The sequence below is a fragment of the Drosophila navojoa genome, chromosome 3, assembly GCF_054131105.1.
Source record: "Drosophila navojoa isolate 15081-1374.11 chromosome 3, UAZ_NAV_1.0, whole genome shotgun sequence".
In the NCBI taxonomy this organism is placed as follows: Eukaryota; Metazoa; Arthropoda; class Insecta; order Diptera; family Drosophilidae; genus Drosophila; species Drosophila navojoa.
The window spans coordinates 12705700-12727553 of NC_142891.1; the positions used below are offsets into that span (position 1 = coordinate 12705700).

The 21854-nt window shown below is 41.2% G+C and overlaps 3 protein-coding genes across 6 annotated transcripts; 1 reads left to right on the top strand and 2 right to left on the bottom strand.

The window, feature by feature from the left end:
- Nucleotides 1-693: 693 nt before the first annotated feature.
- Nucleotides 694-12961, bottom strand: Kdm5 (Lysine demethylase 5). The gene is made up of 4 exons (XM_030384220.2): nucleotides 12678-12961; nucleotides 7100-8617; nucleotides 5393-6807; nucleotides 694-4813 (listed from the first exon to the last, which is right to left on the bottom strand). Exons 2-4 carry the CDS (start codon nucleotides 8556-8558, stop codon nucleotides 2048-2050), a joined length of 5640 nt encoding a protein of 1879 aa, XP_030240080.2. The 5' UTR covers nucleotides 8559-8617; nucleotides 12678-12961; the 3' UTR covers nucleotides 694-2047.
- Nucleotides 12962-13131: 170 nt separating this feature from the next.
- On the top strand, nucleotides 13132-15791 carry Tsp26A (Tetraspanin 26A). Of its 4 annotated transcripts, XM_089257713.1 has the most exons (7): nucleotides 13132-13258; nucleotides 13397-13749; nucleotides 13824-13904; nucleotides 14306-14584; nucleotides 14661-14771; nucleotides 14986-15114; nucleotides 15205-15791. In XM_089257713.1, the coding sequence occupies exons 2-7, from the start codon at nucleotides 13465-13467 to the stop codon at nucleotides 15271-15273; spliced, it is 954 nt and encodes a 317-aa protein (XP_089113839.1). In that variant the 5' UTR covers nucleotides 13132-13258; nucleotides 13397-13464; the 3' UTR covers nucleotides 15274-15791. The 4 variants fall into 4 exon arrangements, with proteins under 4 accessions (XP_089113839.1, XP_089113838.1, XP_030240092.1 ...); XM_089257712.1 differs by having other exon boundaries at nucleotides 13174-13749; XM_030384232.2 differs by lacking the exon at nucleotides 14986-15114 and having other exon boundaries at nucleotides 13175-13749.
- Nucleotides 15792-17185: 1394 nt separating this feature from the next.
- Nucleotides 17186-21319, bottom strand: Gal (beta galactosidase). The gene is made up of 6 exons (XM_030384223.2): nucleotides 20967-21319; nucleotides 20114-20283; nucleotides 19476-19626; nucleotides 19066-19408; nucleotides 18526-18673; nucleotides 17186-18457 (listed from the first exon to the last, which is right to left on the bottom strand). Exons 1-6 carry the CDS (start codon nucleotides 21099-21101, stop codon nucleotides 17368-17370), a joined length of 2037 nt encoding a protein of 678 aa, XP_030240083.1. The 5' UTR covers nucleotides 21102-21319; the 3' UTR covers nucleotides 17186-17367.
- Nucleotides 21320-21854: the final 535 nt, after the last annotated feature.

A 21854-nucleotide genomic window follows, 5' to 3' on the forward strand; every position in this document is an offset into this window, starting at 1 on the left:
AAGAAGAAGAGAAATATATGCGTGCATTTTTAGCAAAAGCGTATCATGCGAGTGTTTACAAACAACAAGCGCAGATAACTATTTCCACATAACTATTTACTGTTATCATTGCGCCCAGGTGCTCCCTGTTAGTCTAGGGGCCTTAGGGCCCCATTCACATGGAACTGCCAGACGCTGGTTAGGCTATGACTAACGGGTTATTTGTCAATGACATGGCACACGTGTTGAGAGAGGGATTGGTCATTCAACAAGTCAATCAAGGTCAGATAATGCAGATAGCTTACACAATTAATTAATCAACATCAAATTAGTCAATTATCAATATGTACTATAATTAAATAAAAACTCACAGTTTTCTGTTTTTAAATACTATTTATATATAATTTATTTATATGTATAATAGAATTACATATTGTGGGTTCTTGTGGAAACGGGCGGGGCTCTAAGGTTTGATTTGTTGTTATTGTTGTTTGTGGTTGTTTAAAGAAATCGTACATGGTTTAGCTTAATTAAATAAAATGTTTTGCGCCTTAATATTTTAGGGATCTTTTCTCTTCGTCGTTTTGCTTTTCCTCTCATCCTTTTCTCTTTCTCATTTCAATTTTTGTGGTTTGTTTCCTTTAAACTTTGGGTTTTGCTGTTAATAACCCGGTTAATTATTTTTACACACTTAAAAAATGATTTTACAAACTGTTTTGTTTTTTTAATTAGTTTTTTATCGCATAGGTCTAAGCTTTTTGTTGTACGTTGAGAAGTTTTTTTTTTGTTTTTTGCAATTTTTTTTTTTTGTATTTTTTTTATGTACTTTTTTTTCAGAGTGGCTTGTTCTCTAATTAGCAGACTAAATTTAAATTAAAAATTATTCAATTTTTATTTTATTTTATTTATTTTTTTATATTTCCATTTTGTTTGTAAATGTAAACTTAGCATTAGGGCTGCAATTTACTTATATAATATGTTCCTTTTTTTAATGATCTTTTGTCAACAAATTTTTGCTTTTGTTGTTTTTTTCTTTAGATTTATCTGTGCATTATTTATGCTACATTAATTTTAGTATAATTTTAATTAAATCGTTTTGTAGTAGGAAAAAAACAAATAAAACATACAAGAGAAAAATTGGTTACAGCGCGCCACGCGTCCAGAAATTATCGCATATCAAGTTAATGGAAGATATTTATGTATATAAATGGTATATATATATATATCATATGCATTTATAAAATAACAATTAAATTTTACTTGGCTTTTCACTTTAAGTAAACAGAAAAACTGTACAGAAGTAAAATGTAGTAAATATTTTTTTGCTTTTTGTTTTTGTTTTTTAAATTGTTCTTTGAATGAAGAAATTAAAATAAAATAAAATAAAAAATAACGTAAAAAACGCGCGCGCGTCGCACAAAACTTAAAGCGAACACAAACTGTAAATTAAATTAACAAAAACTAATAGTAGCAGGTAATGGTAAATTAAATATATATATACATATATACGTATGTATATATATATATTAGTTATATTTACATTTAGTAAATATATAAGAGAACGTTAAACGAACGTAAAAAATGTGTACCGCACCTACACATACAAAATTTGTTTATATGTTTTGCATTTTACAGTTGAACAAATTCACTTAAAAGTTTGCTTCTCAATAGTGAGTCTGTGTGTGTGTGTGTCTGTTGATTTTTACGTAGCATTATAATAGCAATAATTAGTAAATATGTACTACAAAAAACGTTTAAGTGACTTTTTTTACTAAAACTTAGTAAATACCGTTTAACGCATGTGTGGGTGTGTGTGCTTTATGATCCGTGTGTCTGTATTACGTTCTGCCTATGCATGTGTGTGTGTGTTTGATAAACATGTGTATAAACACTGCGAAAGCAGTTTATCGATTAATCACAAGCACATTTAATCGAAGGTGCTGCCAACCGTTGTCAAATTGCTGTTTTCTTTTTGCTTGCGATCTACGTCGCTCCATGCTTTCTCCTCCTCCTCCTCATTTTTGCTCTTTACGCGTCGCTCTCTTTCTCCCTCTCTGCTCCACTCTCTCTACCGCGCTGACTGCGCTGCCCGCTGCTTGCCCGGCGTCCCTGTGTTCAGCGTCAGGCTGCTCGTCGTCGTTGTGGTCACCGTCAGGCTGCTGCTGCCGCCGGCCACTCCCACACTGACCGTCTTGGAGCAACGTATGCAAATGTAATCATCGTCGGCCTTAATCTGGCTGCGATTGAGGCCCACACAGTACATGTGAAACCATTCGTTGCAGCCGCCGTCGCATTGCACCCAGTCCACCTCACGCCCCGTCGGCTTATGGCAATTCTCGGCGCGGCACTCCTCCTCGTCGTCCTCCTGGGCCGTTTGCTGTGTGCGTTGCGCATGCTTCTTCTGGCCGCCACCTGTTGTCGTGTTGCTGTTGCTGCCAGATGTGGGCGTGCCGCCCCCGCTGCCACCTCCAGCATTGCTGTTGTTGCTGCTATTGTTGTTATTATTGTTGTTGTTGTTTGTGGTTGTTGTAGTGCGTTTGCGTTTCTTTTGCCCAGCCGACGGTATGGGTGTGGTGGCTCCCGCCGATCCCGGCGTCGTTGGCGTCGCCGTCGTCGTATTGCCACCATTCGCCTGCTTGTTCTCCGCATCGGCATCGACGCCCGGCGAGCTGCTCGCCTTGCTGTCACTCTTGCGCACCGCCGCCGGCGTCTTCTTGCCCGGCGTCTGCTTGGGTGTATTCTGTTTCTTGCGCGGCACCGCCACATTGGCGCTGCTTGCATCGTTGGAGCGCCGTTTCTTATTCCGTACCGCTGGGCTGGCACCGCTGCCAGCGCCGGGACTTGGACTATTTTGTACGAGCAGACTATCGTTGGAGTCCTCGGCGCCGCTATTTACACTGGATGCGTTGGTCAATGTTGACGCCGTCGTCTGACTTGGCTGCTGCTGGCGATGTTGCTGCAAGTACTGCGCCACTCGTGCCTTGGCCTCCGCCTGCAGCGGTGTGGGCGGTAACGTTTCCAGTATGCGCCACAGCTCTTGCGTCTCATCCAGCGACACCTCCAGCAGATCGCCCTCCATCATAAGCTCGAGCAGATTCTCAATTTCGCTGTCGGACAGCAGCTTCAAGAGATCAGTGCTGCCGCCGCCGCCGCCGCTGTTGTTGTTGGTGGTGCTGGTGGTTTGCGCATTGCCTTGAGCCAATCGCGACAGCTGCTCGTCCTCATCGTTGCTATAACCGTCCTCCACAATGCGTAGCCGACACTCATCATCATCATCGTCGTCGTCCACATCGTCCCCATCCTCATTATCGGACACAGAGCGGCCGGTGTTGTTGGTCTCCTGTTTGGAAAGATTGTGCGATCGTCGCGGCTTTCGCGGACTGCTTATGTTGCCCAGCACGGCGGCACAATTGCTGCCCTCGGAGCGTCGCTTCTGCTGTTGGGCCAATATGGCATCCAAGGCGGCGCTCACATCGGGACTACTGAGCGCCTTGCGGGCACGATCCTGCCAATTCATTGCACGCTCCGCCAGGCAACGCAACGCCTCATCCTCGGGCAGACGGATCGGCAGCTGCTGCAGCTGCACCAGCAACGGCAAAATCGTCTCCAAACGTGGACGCTTCGAGCGCACACAGCTCGGACATAGCCACTTGGGTTGCGCTGGCTGGCTGGATGATGATGATGTTCCACCATTGACTGCACCAGCAACGCCATTGCCATTCTGTTGCGCAACCGGTGGCACCGGTGGCACACAATCCTCGTGAAACCAGTCGCGGCACAGCTGACAATTGTGCATCAGGCCACGGAACTCCAGCTTACAGAGACAGAAGTCATCGCGCAATGGATTCTTCGCCATATTCCGGCGCCTCAGGTCGCGCATATCGCGCAACTCCTTCTCCTCGGCATGCTTGAAGCTGGCCACAATTTCGGCGGGATTCTTGTCCTTGAGGAAATCATCTTGGAAACGCGGCTTGAGATCCGAGTCGATGTTGATGGGCTCTGCTCGCGGCATCAGCACCTCCAGCAGTGTATAGTGTGTGTCCTTCTTCAGAAACGCCCGTGCCGTATTATCCTTCCACTGGTGTGCACTATTCAAATGGCCCTGCATACGACCGAGCTCCTCCAGCTGGATGGGTATGCTCAGGCCTCGGTCAATCATTGCCTCCAGCGTATGACAATAGGTGACGTGATTGTTCTGCTGCAGTTGCTCTACCGAGCGCAGCCATTCGCGTGCCTTGCGCAACGCATCCTTCAATATGCCGTGCGACGGCACCTGCCCATTGATCTCCGTGGCGGACTTCAGAAACTGTTCGATCTCGGCCAGCTCATGCTGTTGATTGAGTCGCCGGAAGTATTTAGCTGCCTGTGACTCCCACGCCTCGATCGCAGCTCCGATTTGCTGCAATTTGCGCATCTCACGATCCACATACGGATCGGTCGGATCCAGATCAGCGGCAGCCGTATGCAGCAGCGCCTTCACATCGTTGTAGGTCAGCTTCGAGCTGGTCTCGCGCAAACCCTGCGAACGTTTGTACCACTTGCACTGCTTGAGGCGCTTCTGCAGATGATCCAACTGCTGCAGCTCAATGCGCAACGAGCTGCCCTCATTGATCAGCGTCTCCAGCTCGTTCTCCTCCAGCGTCTCCAGTGTCTGCTTCAACTGGATATCGGCACGTTCCACAAACTGACGGCCAAGCACTAGAAGCTCACGCACCGAGGCGCCCTCGTCGATGATGCAGCACAAATTGTCGATTTCCTGCACAAACAGCTCCAGCTCCTCCATGGTCAGCTTGTATTGGGCTGCCTCCTGATTGTGATCGGAACGGGTGCGCACCTTCAATACATATATAAATGAGTACAGACTTATAGACATTACAAACATTAACTAGAACTATATGATATGCATATATATAAATAATATATAAATTAGAAAGTTATACAATTCAAGATCAGATACAATCAGGTGATAATACTCATATATATAGACGAAAAAAAAAAATAATAATTTGAACTAATACATATATGTAGTATATTATTTTATTTTGAATAGTTGAAATTTTGATAAACTTGTTTAATTCACATCACGAATTTTAAAATCGTTCAATAATTAAAACAATAAATATGTTTTAGCAATCATTTTGACAGCTATTAAAATTGACAAATTTTATAATTTTTAATTGTCAATATAGTGAGGCCATAACTTGACTGTTCGTATTATTATTGCTAAAAAATTATTGAATAAGTAAATATATATTTAAATATAAATATATAAATAAATACAAAAATATATATTACTTATACATTCCGATCTAGCAAAATCGAATGTTAGCTAATCCACATTATGAATTAATAATGATTAACCTTAGTAATTATATTTGATATTAGTTTATCTAGTCAATCCAATCACACTTACCTTATTAATGCCCAGCTGTTGGATGACTGTCACGCACTTCTCTGCCTCGATGGCCGCCGCATTGAGTCGATCGATGAGCAGGGACGATGGAAACTTTTTGGTCTCCGCTTCCTTGCAGAGCTCCTGTAGCTCCTGCAGCGTGACCGATGTGGGCGTATGGGCGTCGACAATGTCGCGACAACGTGAGAGCCAGCGCTCAAAGCTGTGCGCCTTCACCTTCAACTTTTGCAGCATTAGCGGCATCTCGTCCAGCGTATAGCGATAGATGAGCGTATGCTTCTCTGGTGCACAGCCGCAGAGCACGGTGTAGTGGCGCAGGCAGACGATCAGCTTGTCGTTGCACTCGCAGGCGACGGCCGATAGGAAGCAGGTCGTATTGCACTCCTGGCAATGGCGTTCATCGTCGTTGACCAGCTCGAAGGCGCGTCGCTCGGCGCGTGTGACACCCCATTCGAGCAGGGATTTGCGCAGTTTCTTCTCGGTGTCCACCATCTCGGCCATGTCAATGTAGCAGGCGGTGGCAATGCCAAAGGTCAGCTTGGCCGGCTCCAAGGCCATCTTGCAGACGAGCTCGTCGTGCGAGAAGACACAGAAGCGACGCAGCATTGAATAATGATTGACGCACTCACGTCCCATTTTCAGCCAATCCGCCGGAGCGAAATTGACAGCCTCGGCGAAATTGTAGCCCTGATTGAAGCCGGCATGATAGGCGCGCGGAAAGGTGATTACAAACTCGCCGGCATGCTGATCGGTGCGAAAGACGGGCACTCCGTTGTTCATTAATATGTTCGGATTCATGATGGTGACCAACTGATGCAGCAGATCGGGCTGCGAGGCGAATAGCTCGGGCGCGGCACGCTTCATTGTCTCCTCGAACTGCTCGGCACAGGAGCCGGGCACACCGTACCAGGTCTTCGGTTCGCCCCAATGCAAATAGTTAATCGAATAGCTCCAGTGATCCTCGTTGTGCCAGCAGAAGGCAGCAAAGCACATACCGACATACATCCACGGCGCATTCATGCCGCTAATATCCGCATTAATGTGGCCCAGTATCGAGTCCTCTAGCAACGGCAGATTATTCAAATTCCAGCTAGACTCGGCATACTCCTGATCACCGGGCAACAAATAATGCGAGCTCTTTGTGGGAAAGCCCGAACCGTGATCCATTGTATGCAAATCAGCGCCATACTCCACAGTTACATCCTCATCAATTGACGATACAATGCGCCAAAATTCGCGCTCCACCTGCTCCGTGGGCACCAAGTGCACCGGCTTCCGAAAGTATTCCTGCTTGAATTGATCGGCCATCTGCCCAAATTGCTGCAAGGTGTACTCCCGCTCGGCCTGCTCGAAACCGAATGCTTCCTGCGGCTTGCTCACCTCCTCCACAACGCAACGCGGGCAAAGCCATTCGCCTGGTGGAATAGAATAAGGGAAGATATGAAATGATTCATAAGATAATTGAGTAAACACTTAGACAGGATTAGGACTTATAAATAATTAAAATAATTCCAAATTATTTGATACTCTAGACTATGTTAGATTAAAGACTTAAATGAAATATACTCATTTTTAATATAGTTTAAAATTGAGTCTATACTTGTGGATTTATAAGTAATAATGATCCACATTGTTTTTATATTTTTTTATTTAAAAGAAGATATTTAGATGAAGCTACTCTAAAAACAAAATGGAGTTCGAACTCACCTTTGGGTATGCTGCTCAACGGTGGTAGCAGACAGAAGGTGTGATAGCTATCGTCGCAGCCGTCACAGAGCAGCATTGACTCCTCGACATCGCCGCGATTGCAGATGTGACAGATGTACTTCATCAGTGGATCGATCAGGGGTTGCTGCAGCTCTGCTGCTCCACAGCCGGCCGATTGATTAGCGCCCGCTGCGGCGCCCGCATTGACCGCATTAAAGCTGCTCAATAGATCGCGTTTGAAATCCTCCTTGGTTTCCGTTTTAATGGTGATGGAAGCGGCGGCGCCTGGTTTAGTGTTTAGGCCGCAGCTGGCATTCGAGTTGCCGAAGCGCTTGGAACGACGCGTATTACTCTCATTGGGCGGCGCAATTTGCTGACGTGTGGGTATCTCGTGGGCCTTGTAATCGGTGCCCGCATCCTCGAGCTTGACGGGCGTTGCGCCCACAGTAGATGCGGCCGCATTCGGCCCCAACACTTTGCCCGACGTGTACACTTCAAAGGGATGCAAAATACGCTCGTAATGGGCTTTGAGTGTAGCGCCCACACTTTTACTGGATGGATACTGCATGCGATTGGCCACCTTGGCCCATTTGCGCTCTTTGGTGGTCTGCTCCATGCCACCCTCCTCCTGTACGATGCGATGTAACGTATATAGATCGAGAGCCTTACGCTCTACCATCGGGATTTTCAGAGAGGAGCCTTGCAGCTCCCAGAACTTGGCAATGTGATCCAAGAAATTTAATTTAACGCGCGTCTTTGCCTCCAGCTCATTGAGACGCTGCACGCGCGGCACAAAACGCAACTTGTCCACGTCGACGGCGAATGGCGGCGACCATTTGTCCGGCGGCAGGATCTTCGCAATACCGCATTTCTCTCCTATAGACCGAATCTTGCTAATGTATGCCAATGGATTCTTGAACTCTTCCGCCGTTGGCCGGAATACTGGACACTCGGGCGGTGTATCAAAGTTGAATTCCTCGTTCTTGCTCTGATCGAATTTGTTGCTGCTGTGCGGCTTCGTGTGCAATGATTTCTTGTGCACAGTCGGCGTTGGATGTGGGCAGCTGTTGTGGTACTTCTTGCTGGCCGAAACGCTGCTGCTGGCATGATTCATGGGCACGCTGGGCATGGGACGTTCCGCGGAGCTGGGTGGCCCAGACAATGGTGTTCCTGCAGAGCTGGCACCACCAGCTGATGCTGTAGGCATTGATGCGGCTGGACTGTCGATTCCCGTTGCAGTCGATTCGTTATTGTTGTTGCTGCTATTATTGTTATTGATATTATTATTATTATTGTGGTTGCTGTTTGTATTCTTTTTGGCCGACTCGCTGCCACTTCCGGTTGAGTTGCGGGTGCGCAGGCGTCGCGCCGGTGTTACGGTGCCATTGGAGTTGCTATTGGCGCTTCCAGTGCCGCCGCCACTGGCGGCTAGACTGTCCGCCTCAGCTTTGGCGGACATGGGGACTTTATGGGGTCTCGAAATAGACTGCTGCAACGGCTGCTGGACCTTGTTCAGCTCTGAAAATGAGTTTGGAAAAACATCGCTTAGTCCACAATTAACAATTGATGATGAGAAATTTGTTGTTTGTTAATATGGATTTATTTTTTCCATAAACGCGTCTATTAAGTTCTATGTACTTGCTGTTCGCTCAAAATCCCATTTATTAGTAAACTTCCGTTTACATTACGTTTCGTTACTAGCATACATATTTATTTATTATGCTGTCTTTTTTTTTATTTGTATGTTTGGGGTTGAACAATCCACAATCTCAATAAACATGGCCATTTTCTAGTTTTCGGCCTGACTGCCAAGTGTGACCAGCAGAGGAACACCGTTCACAGTTACAAGTGTGTGCCTCTGCGTATGTATGATTTGTGTGTGTTTGTGCAACACTGTTCAACACTGTGCCAAGAACAGCCAGTCAACCTTTTTTCATATGTTTAAACGCATGAACGAAGGCAAGTGAAAAGTTGTAATTGTAATAGAGTGTATATATACACACATATATATATAAGTGTGTAAGAGAGAGGGAGAGAAATTTACAGACACACACACACACGCGCGTATATACACCGAATCACGCACAACCCCTCTCGAACTAGCAGTCAGGTAAACAAAAACAGTAAACGGCATTTATAGAATTAGTGTACGTGAGAGCGTCGCTCGCCGTTTAAACGAGGGGTTGTGTGGCATTAAAATCGGAGACTATTCTTCAAACGTACCTATACTCATACAGAAATATATATACATACATACAGAAAACATACGCACACTTGCAAGCAATTGCACTGCCTGCAATCACATCTGTATGTGGCCCAGTTCGTTCTGATGCTTGATTACATTATCAGTCAACACTTTTCAAGTTGATAAAAATAAAAGAATAAAAATTGCAATTCAAAATGCATTTGTGTATATTGTGACCACTTCAAGTGCCTCACTGACCATAAGAGAGATCAAAATCAAAGAACCGCATATTAAGTATTGGGCTAGAAATGCAAAGTAGTTAACTTTTCATTATTTATTTATTTTTTCCATTTACAATTTATTTATTTTTATTATTATTATTATTTTTCCGACATGGAAAATTTTAAGTGAATGTTCTCAGTGCTCATAAAACTAGAAAATAAATAAAGTCTAACAAATTCTATTTAAACATAATTAACGAAGCAATACATTTTGTGGAGCAAAAGTTTCATCAAGATAACATTGACTAAACGATAAGTAAAGAAAATTTCATATTATAGAAAACTTTTTTTTTGAATTATGTAGGAACACACACACACACCTGTGCAGTGTTTCCCACTGTTTGACCGGGTGGAAGGCAAAGCGCAAATAAATGGCACACACAGCCCCACATAAATGACAAACAAACAAAACTCGTCTACGTGATCAAAGAACGCCTATCGCCAACTTTGGGTCCAAGGGGTGGGGGTGGCTTTAAACTAACGACGGTCTGTTGTGAGAGAGAGAGAGAGAGTGACACAGAGAGAGGTAAAGAGAGTAAGCACTGAGCGAAACGAATGTGAGAGTGGGAGTTAACACGGATGCAGCGCTGTGTTGCAGTGTTGGTAACGCACCAACAACATTTCGCATGTTATGTTTTTATTTTGCAATTTTGTTTTGTTCACTAACACAAACATACAAGCACAATACACAGCAATGCCAACAGGAGTGCTTTTTTCTTCTTTACTTTCCATAACACATCAATTGTGTGTATATATGGCGCATACCAAAATCGAGCAACAGGAAAAAATGAATTTGTTGCATAGAAAAATGGAGCGCACAAAACTTACATACATTCCAATATGTACATCTACATTATTTATGCACAAATATATGAATGTATGTAGGTACATTCATACACGCACACATTATTTATGTGTATATGTATAATATAACGACCGACAGCAACAAAACTTACACATTTAATATGTACCTATGTATGTATGACTGTTTAAATACATACATGTTTATATATGTACATACATTTGTGTGTGTAATTCTAAAAACATTTGTTCTGCGGAGCGCTCGCATACGAAACGTTAGTTTACCTGGTACTGCAGCTGGAAAAGCTCTTACTTTCCAGCATTAATTGCGTATTTCCAGGCAAAACTACTCAGCCACATGCCAAATGTTTATATTTATTGAAATGCTTAAAGAAGCCATATTGAAAAACGTCGTTGTCGGCATCGACGCCGGCAGCGATGTTAAAGTTCCGGTTGAGGCTTTTTTTCTTTTTTGCAGCAGCAGCAGCAGCAGCGTCCAAATAGACAAAAGGAAGCCGCGGCAGTATTCGCTGAGCAAAAAGCTTTGCCTTTGGTGGTTGTTGTTACAATTTACACACACACACAACACAAAAAGTGGGGCGACGCCGCCACCACCAACCCAATCTAAAGGAACAACAATGTCAATGAAGAGCCCAAGGGAGTAACTGAGTGAGCGAACAAATTTTGAGTATGAGTGTAGTTCTTTGATCACAGCGGACAGGCAGACGACAGACACACAGATGGGCAGCCAGACTCAATCTCTCCATGTGAGAGCAATGAGAGTACCGTTTTCCGTGTACATACATACGTACATATGTAAGAATTGATGATGACACGGATAGCGGCGTGAGTGGGTATGCTTTGAGTGTTTGTTTTTAAATATTTTCCTTTTTTGATGTATTTAGACACAAAGTTTTTGCTTTAATTGACGTTTGCAAATTATTGATTGGTAAAATGTGAACGCTGCGGGCTTGCCAACGATGAGAATTTCACAGTCTTGACAAAGTTGGCAACGTTTTTCGTCAACCTATGTTGCCATATTGATCGTTAGGTTAGTGTATGCATGTATGTGAGTTTGAGTTTTGGTGGAAATAATCAAAGCCTAAGAGCCGCATGCTGTTTTAATCTAAAGCGCCTCACGCACACAAAAAGGGGTTTATATAATTTCCATTTTCAGTCGAACACAAACACATATACGCAAACTTACTTACACTTACACACACACACGCACACATTCACAAGTGCGCACAGGTATACAATATACGTATAGAAACACACAATAGCATTTCTCTATACACACATAAATATGTATGTATATACGTATGCTAGTATATCTCGTATGCTTAGCGAAATTAACACTGAACGTCGTTTTACTTTGTCAAATTCAATTGATTTAATGTACTTTGGTTTAGCTGCATCTGCGCTAAAAAACTGTTTTCCGTTGCCAACCAAGCCCAGTAACAACAGCAGAAACAGCAGCAACAACATCAGCCATGTCTACTACAAAAATAGTAAGCAGTTAACAAACGTAGACGTTGACGTTGACGTCGCCGTCGACGTTGTGATTTTTACGCACTGTCCACCATATTGCACATTGAAATGTTTTATGTTTGTATGTATGTATAATATATGTATGCTTGAGCATACATCGACGTGTGTATGTGTGTGTAAATGCAACACTGTACTTTTTTTTAAATGAAATTTTACACTTTGCATAATTATTTGAGTGGCCTGTAATTGAAATTGATATTCAAGCGTGGGATCACAATATTTGTAGGGATTAACTGCGCTAGACACACACACACACGCACAGGAGGCAGGCGACGTCGACGGCAACGTCTCTGCTATGATGGCGACCAAAGGCTGAGAACGCACTTTACATCGTTGGTGCTGCTGCTGTGGCTGCTGCCGTTTTTTGTCAATGTGTGAGAGCTTATAAAAAATTCACAGAAAATTCACGAAGAATATTGTATCAAGCGTTTTTCATAATGACTACATTTTCACTTTTAAAATTTTTTTTTTTTACTTTTAGACTGTGCTGCTAACAGGAGCAGCGACCGCACACATACAAGTTTTTTCTCTGATTAAAACGCGGGGGGTTGATTCCAACTGTCTTTTTCAGAGCGCACTATAGATTAAAATTAAGTTTCGCTTGATTTGTTGCAACTTTTTGGGCATGGCGTATTATATATGTATGCGTTTTGTCCATATTTCGTCTGCTAATTAAACAGTTTCTGCTTCAGCCATCAGCGAAACTCACACACGCACACGCATACACAGAGGGTAGAAGTGGAAGAAAAACTAAACTCACTGTCGTCATAGGTAATGGGGCCGAGCACGCTGATTGTATGCGTGCACTTGCCCAAAATATCTCATAGATCCACGCACACAGCACTTAATCAATTCTTTTTGGTATTTAATTGTTATATTTATTTTCCTTGGTACTGATCTTTTCTACTGCCTTTTCAACTGCACACGACGATGAAAATCAGTGTGGCTAACGCTTGTGTTCAATTAAATACCGGAGTGCTGCAACAGCACATACAGAAAATACCAAAGTCAATGTAAAGAGTAACTTAAATGGGGGAGTGAGTTTATGCTGTTAAGAGCGAAGACAAATATGAGGACTGTGTAAACGATTTTGAGTTGCTTACATGAGATATCTCTGTTAAGTGTGGAGTAGTGGCGTTATCTGGTGGAGTAAGTAATCAATAGAGACAATACTGTAAAATCTAGAGGCCCATTGGAATTTGTACATTAACAAACAACAGTCTGGCAACGCTCATCGCCAGACAGTGGCAACTTTAAAGCTTGAGATGTTAATAACAGACACTCGAAAAGGCTAACAACTATCATGCCTCTCGTACTAACCTACAGATTTTCTGATTTGCTGTTCGTGTCGCACAATTGCTAAGTCGAAAATCTGTGGCTGGTAAACACAGCTTTTCGTTCTAGTAAAATTAAACGAAAATTATCAAAAATACCCAGTCATTATTAATAGTGTATAATAAAAGCATAATCATTCCGTAGCAATTAGGGAACATCATCCAGACGAGCTGTTGCTGTTGCCGCCGCCGCCACCATCGACTCTCCGAAAAATGCCCGCAGTGCGCAAATATCGTCGCGAAACAAGTGAAATCAGTTGCTGCCTCAAATATTTGCTCTTTACCAGCAATGTAATCATCTGGCTGACCGCACTTGTGGTGCTCTCCGTTGGCATTTGGGCCTGGACCGAAAAGGATATGTTTCGCAATATTAGCAAGCTAACATTTATTGCCTTAGATCCCGCTTTTGTTCTAATCATACTGGGCACCATTACCTTTATGTTGGGTCTAATGGGCAGTGTGGGAGCACTGCGAGAAAATACCTGTCTGCTGAGCGCCGTAAGTTATACAAAATACTGCCTGCCCAATATGATACGATATATGTGTACGCATTATACATTATTTATTTACAGTATGCCATATTTCTGAGCGTTCTGCTGCTAAGTGAGATTGGTTTCTGCGGGCTCGCGTTTGTGCTCAAGGACAAAGGCTGGGTAAGTTGTTAGCATTTGTGCGTGGTATGCTGCATACTAATTAGTGGGTAAAGCTGAATTGAAGCTACTGAATGTAAACAAAGCATGTGCTTAATGCGTTGCTAAGCTGATTATATATCGAGCTTTTGTTTATTTGATTCAAAGCGTGTTTTTTTATTTATAGATTCATATATTGAAATATTAAAATGAATATGATGATGATATGAAAGTTGAGCTCAAATCATTTGGTTAATGAATTGGTATTGTTAGCTAATTCGCTTATTGTTTTGTTTGCGAAATAAAATTAGAAATATTTGAGGAGAAATTTTCTTTATGACATAAGGAGTAGCAGTTCCCCAAATGGAGCACCCTGAACTTTAATAGTAGCTAGCTGTGATAAATAAATAAATTTTTATCTTTAGATCAAGGATCAAGCTACTGAAGGTCTGCGAGCATTTATCAAGCACTATCGCGAGGATCCGGATCAACAGAATCTGATTGATTGGATACAGGAGGATTGGCTACAATGTTGCGGCATCGATGGGCCGAAGGACTGGGATAGCAATAACTATTTCAATTGCTCCTCGATTGCGATTGGCAGCCGCGAGGCATGTGGTGTGCCCTTCTCCTGCTGTCGCCGTCGACCGCAGGAGGTGATCAAGAACAAACAATGCGGCTACGATGTGCGCAAGGAGGGCTACGTAAGTTGACAGGCAAAACTAATATAGTTCAACAACAGATTTGCAGACTTTATTCATTTTAAATGCACGCATGCAGCCGGTGGATAGAAATATACATGAGCGCGGTTGCTTGCGCGCTGGAGAGGATTGGCTGGAGACGCATTTGATTGGCGTGGCTGCCACAGTGGTTGGCCTGCTCATCATGCAGGTGCTGAGCAAGAGTTACACAATATATAGATATATATTTAATATGATTTAATACTTATATCTATTTATATTCAAATGCTTATATTTTAAGTTGATTATTTTAGACAGTCAATAATCTGTTCAAGGATTATTTATTTATTATTTATTTACCATATTTTTATTTATATTATTTAATTCATATTTATTTGATGTTCAACCCATTTTATTATTTACAGAGTACGCCGCAGGGCACGGAGCTTTCTAAGATTATTTATGAGAAAGGCTGCGTTCAGGCTGGCGAAGAATGGATTGAGCATAATTTGATTATTATTTCCACGGTTGTCATTGGCATTATGTTCTTTCAGGTGTTTAGTTTTTGTTTATATTGTTTTGGATTGAACACATATCTTCATTAGTGAACGAATTTGCTTATAATATGTTTTGATATCTTACAGATTCTGGGCATTTGTTTTGCGCAAAATTTACGCGCTGATATCTATGCACAAAAATCAAAATGGCACTGACAAATGGCGCACGCTGCCCCCACAGCAATTTAGACAGGTAAGCGACGATCACAGAAAGCAAAAAGCAAACAGCAACAGCAATTAGCCACAATGGAACTTTAACTGCAAGAACTACAACAACTATAACTACAACTATGCATCATCTAAATCAACGCTTCGGTTAGTTACCTATACTATAAATACCTAACTATATATATATATGTATGACGATGTATATATATATATATATGAGTGTCTACTAAACGCAAACGCATTCCGTCTTCATGGACATTGACTAAATATTAACTAGGTTGCCAAATTTTTTGCTGTTTTACGTAAGCTTCTTTTTTACCCTATAGAAAACATAACAAGAAAGCGCAAACACACAATTTTCTATACATTTTTACACAAAAAGACAAAAAACGATAAACGGGAATATATTATATATACATATATATATATATATGAATGAAGAAGAGAAAAAGTATATTAACTCGAAATGCAGCTGTGATATATTTTTAGTAAATGTATAGAAATGAGAAAAATATTCAAATATATTTCAAAACGCAAATCCAATTTTCCAGAATGCAAAACTTCGGCAAACCGAAGCGAATATGCCCTAGCAGAGTTTATAATAATTTATAGGGTATCTGTTAACAAATTAAAGAATAATAATGCAACATTCCCAACCAAAATTCTACTGCAAGGGTATTTGATGAACACGAAATTTCTTTTCAAGTGTAAACAGCAAAAATCTATCCCTATAAAACCTATAAAAGCAAAATATATATTATATATATTGCAGTATTTTTTATAACACTAGAAAACTAAATAACAAAGAAATTTTATGTGGGGGCACTTGCAAAAAAATTAAATATAAAAAACAAGTAGTTTGCTGATTAGATTTTGGACGAGCTTAAATTGTACGCGCCGCATGCTGATTTTTGTAATCTGATATATAATAATGAATAATATATATATTTTTACATGATTCATTGCAAGTTTTTCCTAATTTGCAATCAACATTAACTATTGCCTAATAGATGTATATAAATATTTGTGAAAAACACCTGTCTTGTGTTCGTTATAAGTTTTTTCTTTTGTTTTCAAATAAGACTGCTGTGGAATTAGTCGAAACAATTTTTGCACAATGAAATAATATTGTTAACAAGTTGTCGCATACGTATATGTATAAAATAAAATATTTCTTTAATCCATGGGTTGTAATATACTATGTAAATCCACTTGATTTTAACTACGAATCGTATTCTCAGTATGACAACTGAGAATTATGTTTCAATAATATCTGTTAACATCATTGTAAATCCACTTAACTATAACTCTGTATTGTATTCTGTTTGATACCTGAGACTTTTATTATGTTTGAGAATATTTCGAATCTGTTAACATACCTCTTGTATTTCCCCTACTACAATACTGCCCTAAAGAAACAATAAGTAACATAAAAGAAACAAATTTATAATATAATATTTTGATATTAAAAGCAAAAAAGTATTAAATTTTCAAAAATATTTTTGAGAATCTCGAAAGCTAAATGTACTTAATACTCTACAAATAATTTTAAAAAATTACAAAAATATTGTAATGATGCACAAAAATAAATATTTTTACTAAGATCTAAAAATTGAATATAAATTAATATAAAATATAATTGAACAATAAAGCAGAATCTCCGTTTGCCAATGAACAAAAAATTTAGAAAAAACTTTTAAAACAAAAATTAAATTTAAATAAAAATTAAAAAAAAAAAATTTAAATTAAACTTAATTAAAAAAATATTGAAAGAAAAATTAATTAACAAGCAAACAAGGAAAATGAAAAGATATTCCTGAATAACGAAAGAGTCAATTGAAAAAAAAAAAACACGAGCTAAAATTATAATTTTTTATGAAACGTGAGTCAGTAAAAACAATTTTGAGTTAATTAAGCAATGTTTATTATATAAGAATAACAGCTAAGATTAGCAAATATTAAAAAAAGAAATGCTTGTCAAGGTTGTTGTTGCGACAGCGAAATCAATAACTGCTTCTAATAATAAAAAAAATGCTTGTAAATTATAATAATAAAAAATTAACAAAAGTATAAAAATGCTGTCTATTTCTGTGCCTCGCTGGACTCCCCATCCAGCTGAGCAACTGCATCGAATTGCACCGCCGGCAGCTCTGAGCCATTCGTGGTCTTATTGCAGCGTTGATACTCGAGCAGCACCAGAGAATTGGAGCCGACTTTGAGCAGCTCGTTGGGCACATAGAGCGTTATCTGGGGTCCGCCCAGAGGCCAATAGCGTCCCAAATTGAAGCCATTCACATAGGCCACGCCCTTGCCCCAGCCAGCCGTGTTCAGATAGGTGTCGCCCACCTCGGACACCTGGAAGCTGCCCGTATAGAGTATGGGTCCGGAGCGCAGCAGTCGCTGCTTGGCTATCGACGAGTCGAGGGCTGCATTTTCGGGCAACTTCTGGCGCCAGCTGTCAATGGTGATGGCCTCCAGTGGATAGCCGGTGGTTGTCCAATTCTCCAGCGGTAAGGCGCCGCCATTGTGCAGCTGCAGCGTCACTTTGCCAAAGATGCCTTTCGTGTCGTTGGCGCGATCAAAGTTAATGCGTCCCTGATTCTCGACGAGCAGCTGCAGCATGCTGCCCCAGCCCTTGCTCAGGGGCAGCGCATAGATGCGCGCCTCCCGGGACAGTGTGCCCACCAGCTGCTGATCGACAAAGACGTGGGCTCGATCACGTAAATCCTCCACCTGCAGCAGCGTTGGATCCAGATCCAAGCTGGGCAACGGTGTCTCGTACAGCAGTAGGCCCGAATACTGATCCAGTTCCTCAAAGGATTTGGGCTTCTCGGACTTGACGGGCGTGCCCTTGGACAGGGCAGCGCGTCCCTCCGCCGACAGCAGCTCCATTGCGGGTGTCAGCTCCACTTTGCCATATGCCAAGCGCTTGGCGGGATTTAGCATAATGTTGGGCAGATCCAGTACCTCGCCTATCACTTGTTTGACTAGCTCATACTTTTTGGTAACTCCGCCCGCCTCATCCATAACCGCATCGTAGTCATAGCTGGTGATGTCCGCCGTATAGCCAATGCTGCCATCTAGATCGTAATTGGCGCCGGCTGTAAAGCCGAAATTTGTGCCGCCAAAGAACATATAGAGATTGACGCTGGCATTGTAGCTGAGTATGGTTCTGAAAGGTAGAAGTTGAATATTATTAAATTATTCTGATTCTAATATATTTTGTTTGCTTAAGGGTACTTTAAGGCGCTGGCCACTTCTTGCGGATCGCGTCGCTGGTTCATCTCCTGCCAGTGGGTGAGCCAGCCTGGATAGAACTCCGAATTGACTAAGGGCCCAGTAGGCTGTACGCTGCGCAGATATTTCCAGATTTGATCAATCTCATGAACTGCATAAGATAGTGTAGAGAGTAGTAGAGTATAAGAGAGTGTAAATTCGAGTAGAGTTTAAGAGATTGGTAGAGTGTACGAGGGAGTAAATAAAAGAGAGCATAGGAGAGTGTAGAGTGAAGGGGAGTAGAGAAAAGTGTAGAAAATATAAGGGTATAAGAGAGTATACGAGTATAAGAGAATGTAGAGTGAAGTAGAATATAAGAGAGTGTAGAGTGAAGGGCAGTAAAAGAGTGTAAGAGGGTTACTCCTTCTTTTCAGAAATATTGTATTAGGTAATTGAGCATTTCTGTAATCTCAATTTAGTATTTAACTGTCTTCATTCACTTCATCACTAGCCGATTTCAAATAGCTCTCATACATATGTATATCTCAAATTTATTCTACTCACTGCGATCGATGCCAAAGTCCGTGGTGGCAAATACGTTGTCAATCTTGCCGCAGTGCATCCGCTCATTTGGAATGTCCACAGTGAACAGCAGCGCTTTATTTTCCACGTATTTATCAGTCTCGTCGCGCAACCAATTCAGATAATCATGATCGCAGGCATAGTATGCCGCATATTCATTCTCGACCTGCACCATTATGATCTTGCCACCGTTGCCGATAAGCAAGTGCTTCAGGCGTGGCATTAGCTGTGCATACCATTTGCTGACCTCGGCTATATATCTGGGATCATTTGTGCGCACTTTGATGTCCGGATATTTGGTGAACAGCCAGTGGGGTAGACCGCCCTGTGTTGTGTGTTAAGATTAACATTCGTCAATGTAATTTATTATTAATAAAATTTACGCTACTTACGTTATCGCGCTCAGCACAGATATATGGACCGGGACGCAGCACTATGTAAAAGTCCTCTTCTTGGGCTATTTCCAGAAATTTCACCAAATCGGCTATGCCCTCCCAATTGTATTCGCCATCGTGTGGATTATGCAGCGACCACTCAACGTAGCTGTTGGAGCGGAAAGATAAAAAGATAGAGATTACAAATAGGTGTTCATTAAATTACATAATGATATTTCTCAGCTAGCTCTAATTTATCAAATATTTTCATAATTATTAATTACTAAAATATAAAAGTTTAAGTCGATATTACTATTTCCTTCTAATTTTCTATATCAAACAACTCTGCTTAGGTTTTCCGGTGGTCGGTTATATATATTAGAATATAATCAGAGCTCCACATCTTCAGGCTTGCTTTATATTAATTTTTCTTTTTAAATCTCCGTCTTGAGAATGTTTTTTTTTTTCGCAATTGAATTTATGAATGTATCACAGTTTTATCAGCTTCTAAAAGCCGCAAACTTATCAGAGCTGTAAGACCCATTGGCAATGTTGATTCATAAAGTAAAGTTTGCCTTGCGGTTGCTCAAACCGTGACACAGTCACGTCCTACGGCTTACACAACCTATCCTATCCATATATCAGCAGCTACTCACGTATCCAATGCATTGAGACCAGCTGCACGCATGGTGCGCAGACGATTACGCCAAGCCTCGGGCAGAGCCCGGAAATAATGAAATGAGCCGGCGACATAACGAAATGGTTTGCCATTCAAGAGGAAAGTATTTGCCTGGTGATCTATGCTGAAAGCAGGTGTCTCCTCTGTCTGAAAACATATACATAAATATTCACAATAATTAAGGAATTTTTACCCAAAGTTAATCAAACTTTTGTTTTTGTACCCTGAACCCATTGCAAATGGGGAAATTGGGCATACTGGTTTTGTGAAAATGTGTGTAACATGTAGAAGCAACTGTAGCAGATCTCATAAAGTATATACATATCATGTACATAAATTCTGGATCAGGGCGAGCTGAATCGATATAGCTGTATCAGTCTGCCTGTATGTCCGTTCTTCTGCCTGAAAGCCACATAAGACTATAAATGGTATATGCGTGTATATCATAAGCAATATGAGCTTATTAAGTTTGTCCAATAACTCATCCCATTTCGTGTTTATCGATAATAACCGTTTTTTTTACTTTGTTTTTAAAGGAAATTGGAATACTGTTAGATCAGGAGATTCCCGATTTATTTTTTAGACTTTGGATTCCACGCCGCCTTTGCCACAAATTCAAAAGAAACAACTTATTCCAAATACTAGAGACTCGCGGTTTGACAGGTGGTGGTAAAGATCTACAGGGCGGATTTGTTTAACAAATAGGCGCGTCTTTATGCTCCAAAAATGTTGTGAAATGATTGGCATGTCCGCTCTTTGTAACGTTCTTAGGATCTCCAACCCAAGCAGTTTTTATACTCTTAAACTCTTGTTGATTTTTCATAGCTCACCTCTGTGACGTCATTGCTGCCGCTGAGCCCCACACAGAGGCCGACCGTCAGTGCGATCACCAAAATTATAAAGCCGCCGCTCATGGCCAACGTTAGCTTGCGATTGCAGCGAAAGCCGCCACTGCCGCCGCTCATACTCGATTAACAGGTGCTCGCTAGAGCTTTTGATGGGTTTACAAGTTTCGCTCGGATACCTCTGAAGCTTTTCACTAAGTTCAAGAGATTCGCGTTGAAGAGTTAGTTTTAAATAAGCTATTCAAAATAACAACCGCTTAGCTGCCCTGTTGGTTCGGCAATGTCAATGGGTTCTCTGGCACTTTAATCGTTCACTTCATGATACATAAATAAGTGTATTATTATTCTCGTGTTTTGTGATAAGTCTGGTCGGCTGTGGAGTGGCTGCTGATAGAGCTAGTGTGGGGCTCAAGTGGAAGTGCACAAATTGTTTGCCATTTCGCAAGACGAGTGAGCTGTGTCCATTATCGTTATTCGGGCATTAGTTCAAGTACTTATAAATAAGCATATCTGGAGCGTTTTAATGAAATCTAAGCGATAATCCCTATCTATCGAATCTGTTTAGATTGCACCTCAACTACTATATGATTATTTAGTATTGAGCTAATTAATCCATTTGAAGTGTTTCTAAATTATTTTTTACTACATTTTACTCTCAATTGTTATTTTTTAATTTAAAAAAAAAATTGTATATAAATGTAATAATATATATATTGTATTGCTCTTACTCTTACAAACATATAAAACCCTTATCGTCATTTGTTTTCCTTTATTTTCTTTATTATAGTTTACCGCACTATCACTTATAAAATTGCAAAAAATTATATTATAATTATATTTAGTATACGGTTTACACTTGTATGTATGTATGCT

Bases quoted from the DNA above. Each gene is read 5' to 3' on its own strand.
- Kdm5 (XM_030384220.2), bottom strand. From the start codon at position 8,558: ATGTCCGCCAAAGCTGAGGCGGACAGTCTAGCCGCCAGTGGCGGCGGC. The intron at 6,808-7,099 runs GTGAGTTCGAAC...CTATTCCACCAG, and splicing joins GTTGAGCAGCATACCCAAAG to GCGAATGGCTTTGCCCGCGT. The intron at 4,814-5,392 runs GTAAGTGTGATT...TATGTATTGAAG, and splicing joins AACAGCTGGGCATTAATAAG to GTGCGCACCCGTTCCGATCA.
- Tsp26A (XM_089257713.1), top strand. From the start codon at position 13,465: ATGCCCGCAGTGCGCAAATATCGTCGCGAAACAAGTGAAATCAGTTGC. The intron at 14,585-14,660 runs GTAAGTTGACAG...GCACGCATGCAG, and splicing joins ATGTGCGCAAGGAGGGCTAC to CCGGTGGATAGAAATATACA. The intron at 14,772-14,985 runs GTGCTGAGCAAG...TATTATTTACAG, and splicing joins TTGGCCTGCTCATCATGCAG to AGTACGCCGCAGGGCACGGA.
- Gal (XM_030384223.2), bottom strand. From the start codon at position 21,101: ATGAGCGGCGGCAGTGGCGGCTTTCGCTGCAATCGCAAGCTAACGTTG. The intron at 19,627-20,113 runs GTGAGTAGCTGC...CCGCTCCAACAG, and splicing joins GGTCTCAATGCATTGGATAC to CTACGTTGAGTGGTCGCTGC. The intron at 19,409-19,475 runs GTAAGTAGCGTA...CACACAACACAG, and splicing joins TCTGTGCTGAGCGCGATAAC to GGCGGTCTACCCCACTGGCT.